Raw genomic sequence first — 6,638 nt, 5'->3', positions numbered from 1 at the left:
GGTCCCAGACGGTCTCCTTGGAATTGAGCAGATGCAGCAATAAAAAGTCGTTTTCAGGGGCGCCTGGATGCCTGGATGGCTCAGTTCGTTGGGCGCCTGCCTTCCCTGGGGCATGATCCTGGGGCCCTGGGGTCGAACCGCAGGTCAGGCTCCCTTCTCAGCGGGGAGCGGGCTTCTCTCTTTCGTTTTTTCTTTCTTTTTTTTTTTTTTTTTTTTTTTTCTTTCTCTCTCTCTCCCTCTCCCTGTCTGTCAAAAAAACAAAACAGTTTTTTAAAAATCTGTTTTCATGGTCAGAGACTTTGGCAGAGTATGAAGTGCAAACTTGTGAGGGGAAAACCAGGCACGTTCTCCAGACGAAAACGCATTTCTGCCTGCCTCTTAAATCCTCCCATTAGGCCCAGCCTTACACTTACATTTTCTTTACTTTTATTTTTGGCTGTTGTTTCCCAATTAAATCTTTAACCTTTATTTTGGAGCATGGTGCTACATTTAAGGTTTGCTTTGTTTTGTTTTTTAGAGAGAGAGTGGATGGGGGAGATAATGGGGAGAAGGGGCTCCTCTCTTAAACAGGCTCCACCCCAAGCGTAGAGGGGCCGGGATTGATTTCAGGACCCTGACTTCTTAACCTGAGCTCAAATGAAGAATCAGACGCTTAACACACTGAGTCACACAGGTGCCCCAACATTTAAGAACTAAAAAAAAAAGGTTATTTGCTTGTCATAACTAATCCATCTTTTCTCACCTAGTTTAAAATACCATTTCATCGTTAAATTTTCAGGGTTTTTTTTTTCCTGTTTCTGGGTTTTACATTCTGTTCAATTGACTAGTAGTCTTCTTGTATCCGTACTGTATAATTTTTAACCTCTTTATAAAATATGTTTTAATATACATTACAGGTACACCCCAAGGTCCTGGGATTGAGCCCCACATCAGGCTCTCTGCTTAGCCTGGAGCCTGCCCCCCCCCCCCCCGCCCCTCTGCCTGCCTCTCTGTCTACTTGTGATCTCTGTCTGTCAAATAAATAAATAAATCTTTTTTTTTTTAATCCATCACAGGTCCATAATCCCCTTTCTTAATCTTCTCTTTCAGTATTGTCTTGGCAATATTTACCTCTCCATTATTTGAGACGAATTTTTAATCACTATACCAAATTTAAAACAATTCACAGTGAGAATTTGTCTGCAATTTGGTTAAGAGAATTAACTTTTAACAGACTCAATCTTGAATCAGTGTATCTAGATACACGTTATGTCTCTCAATTTTTTAAGTCTTATGTCTTTCCATTTCAATGTGTCTAGATACATGTCATGTCTTTCAATTTAAGTCTTAGGAGCTTCCAGGTAGTTTTTCCTTATATAAATCCTGCATACTTTTTTTGCATACTTCTTGATATATTTCCATCTGGGCTCTTTCGTTTTTCTACTGCGATAGTCTATTTTTCTATTATAATTTGTAAATGGTTATTGTTTTGTTATCTGTGTATTTACTTGGCAACAGAGTGAAGAACTTTTTAAGCTACAGTTTTGTTAACAGAAGCTGGCTGTTTCTGGCAGCTACTTAGGGAAGGCGCAAGTTGGACGGTAAAGATTTCACCAGAAAGATCTAATATTAAAGAATGGTATGATGCAGTTGAAAAAAAAACAAAAACAAAATGCAAACAAGATGGGCTGTGTGGCTCATATATACATATGGGCTGTGTACTGAGAGTCTACAGAAAATCCTTTTAATGTGGTGCTTGATCCAGTAATTACAACTGGACTATACCTGATATCGTGGGTGAAGCAGACAGACAGGAATAGGAGCAGACCCATGACAACAGCTAATACAAGCCAGCCACCCCCAAACTTGCCAGATTCCTATTACATTTGCTATTCCTATTACATTCCTATTACATTGGCTAATGATTTTAAGAATTAACCAAAGTAGGGGCGCCTGGGTGGCTCAGTGGGTTAAAGCCTCTGCCTTTGGCTCAGGTCATGATCCCAGGGTCCTGGGATCAAGCCCCACATCGGACACTCTTCTCAGCAGGGAGCCGGCTTCCTCCTCCTCCTCTCTCTCTCTCTGCCTGCCTCTCTGCCTACTTGTGATATCTCTGTCAAATAAATAAATAAGACCTTTTTTAAAAAAGGAATTAACCAAAGTAGGAGCCCTTGGCTGGCTCAGTTGGTAGATCATGCAACTTTTGATCTTGGGTTATGAGTTTAAGCCTCACATTGGGCATGGAGCTTACTTCTCACTACATCTGTATCTTAAGGGTAAATACCCAGTAGTGCAATTGCTGGGTCATTGGGTCCTTATTTTTAACATCTTGAGAAACCTCCATACTGCAAAACCAGTCTTTAGAATGTTGATCTTTTTATGTCAGATTTTAAAAGACGTACTACCATGTAGCTGTAATTGGCATTTTCATTAATTAATATGGAGTGAAATTATATATCTTCTATATTTAAAAAATACTTTCTCTAGTAGTTAATCACATCCTTGACAAATTCTTTACTCACCATGCTTGCACAAGTAAAAGCCACAGGTTCCATTAATTATGTCTTAGGACCATGTAAAGTGGGTGACCGTGTTCTTATTTTCCCTTAGGGAGAAAGTATTAAAGCTGAGTGTTTTTTGTTTTTGTTTTTTTTTTTAATTTTTTTCTTTTTTTTTTTACAGATTGAGAGAGAGAGAGAGATTACAAGTAGGCAGAGCAGCAGCCAGAGAGGGGAGGAAGCAGGCTCCCTGCCAAGCAGAGAGCCCGATACGGGGCTCGATCCCAGGACCCTGAGCTCATGACCTGAGCTGAAGGCAGAGGCTTAACCCACTGAGCCACCCAGGTGCCCCTAAAGCTGAGTTTTGTTTACTGCACACCTCTAATGGATTTTCCAGTTGAATTGTACCATTAGTAATCAGATGCAGTCATTTTGGGGAGTTAAAAATAATGAAATAGATAGTTTGATGTTACAAAGAAGTGAAAAATTTCCCATTTTCCAGATCCCTTGTTTCTCTTATATTATGCTGTGAACTTACCAAGCGATCAGATAAGTCAGGATGTTTTTGTGAATAGATGGGCATCTCCTGAATAGGTCCTGGGTGTAAACAGATGTGGTCAAAATTCCAAAAGAAAAGAATGTGTGGGACACCTAGGTGGCTCAGTCAGTTAAGCATTTGCCTTTGGCTCAGGTCACAATTCCCAGGTCCTGGGATTGAGTCCCGCATCGGACTCTTTGCCTGCTGCTCCCCCTGCTTGTGCTCTCCTGCTCTCTCTGGGAAATGAATAAATAAAATATTTTTTTTAAAGTGTACATCACATGGGGCGCCTGGGTGGCTCAGTGGGTTAAAGCCTCTGCCTTCGGCTCAGGTCATGATCTCAGGATCCTGGGATCGAGCCGCCCCGCATCGGGCTCTCTGCTCGGCGGGGAGCCTGCTTCCTCCTCTCTCTCTGCCTGCCTCTCTGCCTACTTGTGTCCTCTGTCAAATAAATAAATAAAATCTTTAAAAAAAAAAGTGTACATCACATGAACTCTCAAGGAAAGAGATGTATAGTGAGAGCCTCTCTGTAGCTGCCATCTTACTGTGTTTAAGTGGATGCATTTCACTTAATGAGCTTATCCTTCATGTTTCATCCTTTCTGTGCTGCAGAAATTTTAGGCTCTCACCTCAGATTTCGCCACCCTTCACAGTCCTGAAAGTACGTTAAAGACCAGCTGTTCTTAAACCTGAGATGTTATGTCTATGTAACTCCTAGAAATGATGAACTACGTGATGACAAAGGCAGAGGTGTCGGAAGTGAGGAAATGAGACAAAATAGAAAGGTATTTGGAGAACTTGGTTGCTAAAGAAGAACTTGTTGCAAGAAGAACAAAAGAGACACTTTTTTTTTTCTTATTTTGAAATAATCACAATTAGCTAAAAAAGCCATAATCAGCTGTAAAAAATATGAAATGACAGCGATGATAAGAAATTAGTGGTTCGGGGCGCCTGGGTGGCTCAGTGGGTTAAAGCCCCTGCCTTTGGCTCAGGTCATGATCCCAGGGTCCTGGGATAGAGCCCCATATCAGGCTCTCTGCTCAGTAGGGAGCCTGCTTCCCTCTCTCTCTCTGTCCACCCCTCTGCCTACTTGTGATCTCTAGCTGACAAATAAAATCTTAAAAAAAAAAAAAAGGACTTGTGTTCAGAATATATGTTCTCTTACACCACATAATAGAACCCAAAAGTGACAGTGAGGGTGCTCTGAATGGACATTTTTCCAAAGAAAATATACACATGGCCAATAAAACCAGAGAGAATATCACTAGTGCAGATAAACATATGTAAATCCACGAGGTATTATTTCATTCACACCAGAAGGACTTTATCAAAAAGACTCTAAGAATATATTGCAGAAGATAGAGAGAATGATGAATTTCATCAGGTCCATAAAAAGGTAAACTGAAACTTACTACATGACCCAGCAATTTCAACCCCAGAAGTGTACCTAGGAAAAATAAAAACATGCATCCACACAAAGACATGTAAACACACAGGGAGAAGGAAGGAAGGAGAGAGGGACATGAAAGAGAAGAGAAAAGGGAAAGGGAAGTGGGCAATTAAAAAAATGGGACAAAGAATCTGGAGCAAGGGTATACGGGGGTTCCTTGTATTATTCAAGTAACATTTCTGTAAGTTTGGAATTAGATCAAAATTTAAAATTACAAAAAAAAAAAAAGGCAAGATACTGTATAGCAAACTCCCTCTATCAACTTCTTCAATGAAGACCATATACAGCTTAAAAGTTATTAGAAAACTGTAGGTAATTTTAATAAAATCACTTCAAGAATATAATCTGGTTGTAAAGCCAATACAATGAGCTCTAAAATAATTCTCTATTCAGTTAAATAAAGTCATCTGTAAATCCGGTAACAACATGTTCATGTTCACAAAATCTGAATGAAAAGCAAACATGACTTTGCATAACCAGGAGCGTAATTCAAAGTTCACGTTGAAAGGACTGAGATTTGGGGTTAATCTTTCTTTCAATACCAAGCATAATTATATAGTTATTCAGATTTTGAAGTTACTCACTTTTTATTTAACAAAATATTTGCTGCTTTGAAATAAATTTCATTAGTAAGAATGATGATGTTAAAAAAAAAAAAAAAAGACCATGAAAATGTAAGCTGCATTTCTAAGAGGTTGTAATCACTTAAATTTTGATTAAATCTGTACATTTACAATTCTCTCTTAGATAGACAAAAACAGAACTTTTTATATATGGACAATCTGGAGCATAATACTTAAGTGCATGTTTATGAAGTTTCCACTGACCTATAAAGAAATATGCTTCACTTGAGCCAAATGGCAGGATTTCTTCATCAAAGATAAATGGTACTATCTAAAAACAAAGATAATCCTTCGATAATTTTACGTTGCCAAGTAAAAGTACTTCCCAAGACCTAAAGGCACAATTTTTATTCACATCTAGTAGAGGAACGAACCATAAAATCATTACTTATTTTCAACTGAATAACTGATTAACATTTCTCAAACAAGCTGTTTCCAATCCTAATAGTTCTTTATTTTCTTTAACATATTTGCTATGGGTTGATAATTTGCCATAGGTGACATCATGAGAATCACCAGAATTACATTAAATGTGACAAAAGAGAGACAAAGTGTTTCACACCCTTGAGTGATACCAAGGCAAGAATCGGAGAAAAGCATCGCAAAAGGAGACTACCGAAATGCTACTTATATATTCCTGCAGCAAAACCAGCAATGCGTCCACTTTAAGAGTTATCATCTCACTTCCAATTTCTTTCCCTCAAGAACAATTTGAATCTCTTTGGCATCCAAAGTCTCATAGGTTAGTAAAGCTTCTGCTAGATTCTTATGCTCTTTTGCATGAGTCTTCAAGATATGTTTCGCTCGTTCATAAGAGTCCTGAAATGAAAAAAAGCAGGTATCTAAGAGGCAGAAAACGTAGTAGAAGCAAAAACCATAAATAAGAAAAAAAAAAGTATATGCCTTAAAAAATGTGAACTATATTCATTTCTATTTATAAAAGATAAAAAAGCATGAAGCTTTTTTTTAAAAAAATTAACATAGAATGTATTATTTGCCCCAGGGGTACAGGTCTGTGAATCATCAGGCTTACACATTTCACAGCTGCTCACCATAGCACATACCCTCCCCAATATCCATAACCCAGCCCCCCATCCCTCCCCCCACCTCCCCCCAGCAACCCTCAGTTTGTTTTGTGAGATTAAGAATCTCTTAAGGCATGGAGCTTTTAAACACCCAGCATGGAGCCTACTTGATTGATTGACTGATAGATAAGGCAAGCTTGGTTCTCAAAGATTAGTTTCATACTTGCAAATGTTCTATTTTTAACCCAAAATCTATCACATGGATAAGTGAGGACTACTTGGGCAGCTATACTTAAAGATATTTAAATATATATTATACTTACCTGATTTTTAAATAAGGTCTGTGAACAAAGAAATCTATTTCTCTATTCAATATACATGTTAAAAAGGAAAGGCAGGTTTGCTCTTTTGCCTTTTGAGATTTCACCAGTTTATTCACTGTAAATGGCCAGAAAAGATCTATTTTTCTATTCTCTTATTTGCTAACAACTTACCTGCAGTCAGTGACAACTATACCACTGTAAA

At 38.4% G+C, this 6,638-nt stretch overlaps 1 protein-coding gene across 1 annotated transcript in view; it reads right to left on the bottom strand.

The window, feature by feature from the left end:
• Positions 1–4,760: 4,760 nt before the first annotated feature.
• YME1L1 (YME1 like 1 ATPase) overlaps positions 4,761–6,638 on the bottom strand; it is a 51,898-nt gene continuing 50,020 nt past the window's right edge. The window contains exon 19 of the mRNA XM_046011086.1: positions 4,761–5,907. Coding sequence (XP_045867042.1) covers positions 5,764–5,907 — 144 coding nt within the window. The 3' untranslated portion in view covers positions 4,761–5,763. The remainder of the gene's footprint in view (positions 5,908–6,638) is intronic.

The sequence above is a fragment of the Meles meles genome, chromosome 7 (assembly GCF_922984935.1).
Source record: "Meles meles chromosome 7, mMelMel3.1 paternal haplotype, whole genome shotgun sequence".
NCBI classification, from domain to species: Eukaryota; Metazoa; Chordata; class Mammalia; order Carnivora; family Mustelidae; genus Meles; species Meles meles.
The sequence above is the reverse complement of the archived record's forward strand: the minus strand, read 5'-3'. Positions and strand labels throughout refer to the sequence as shown.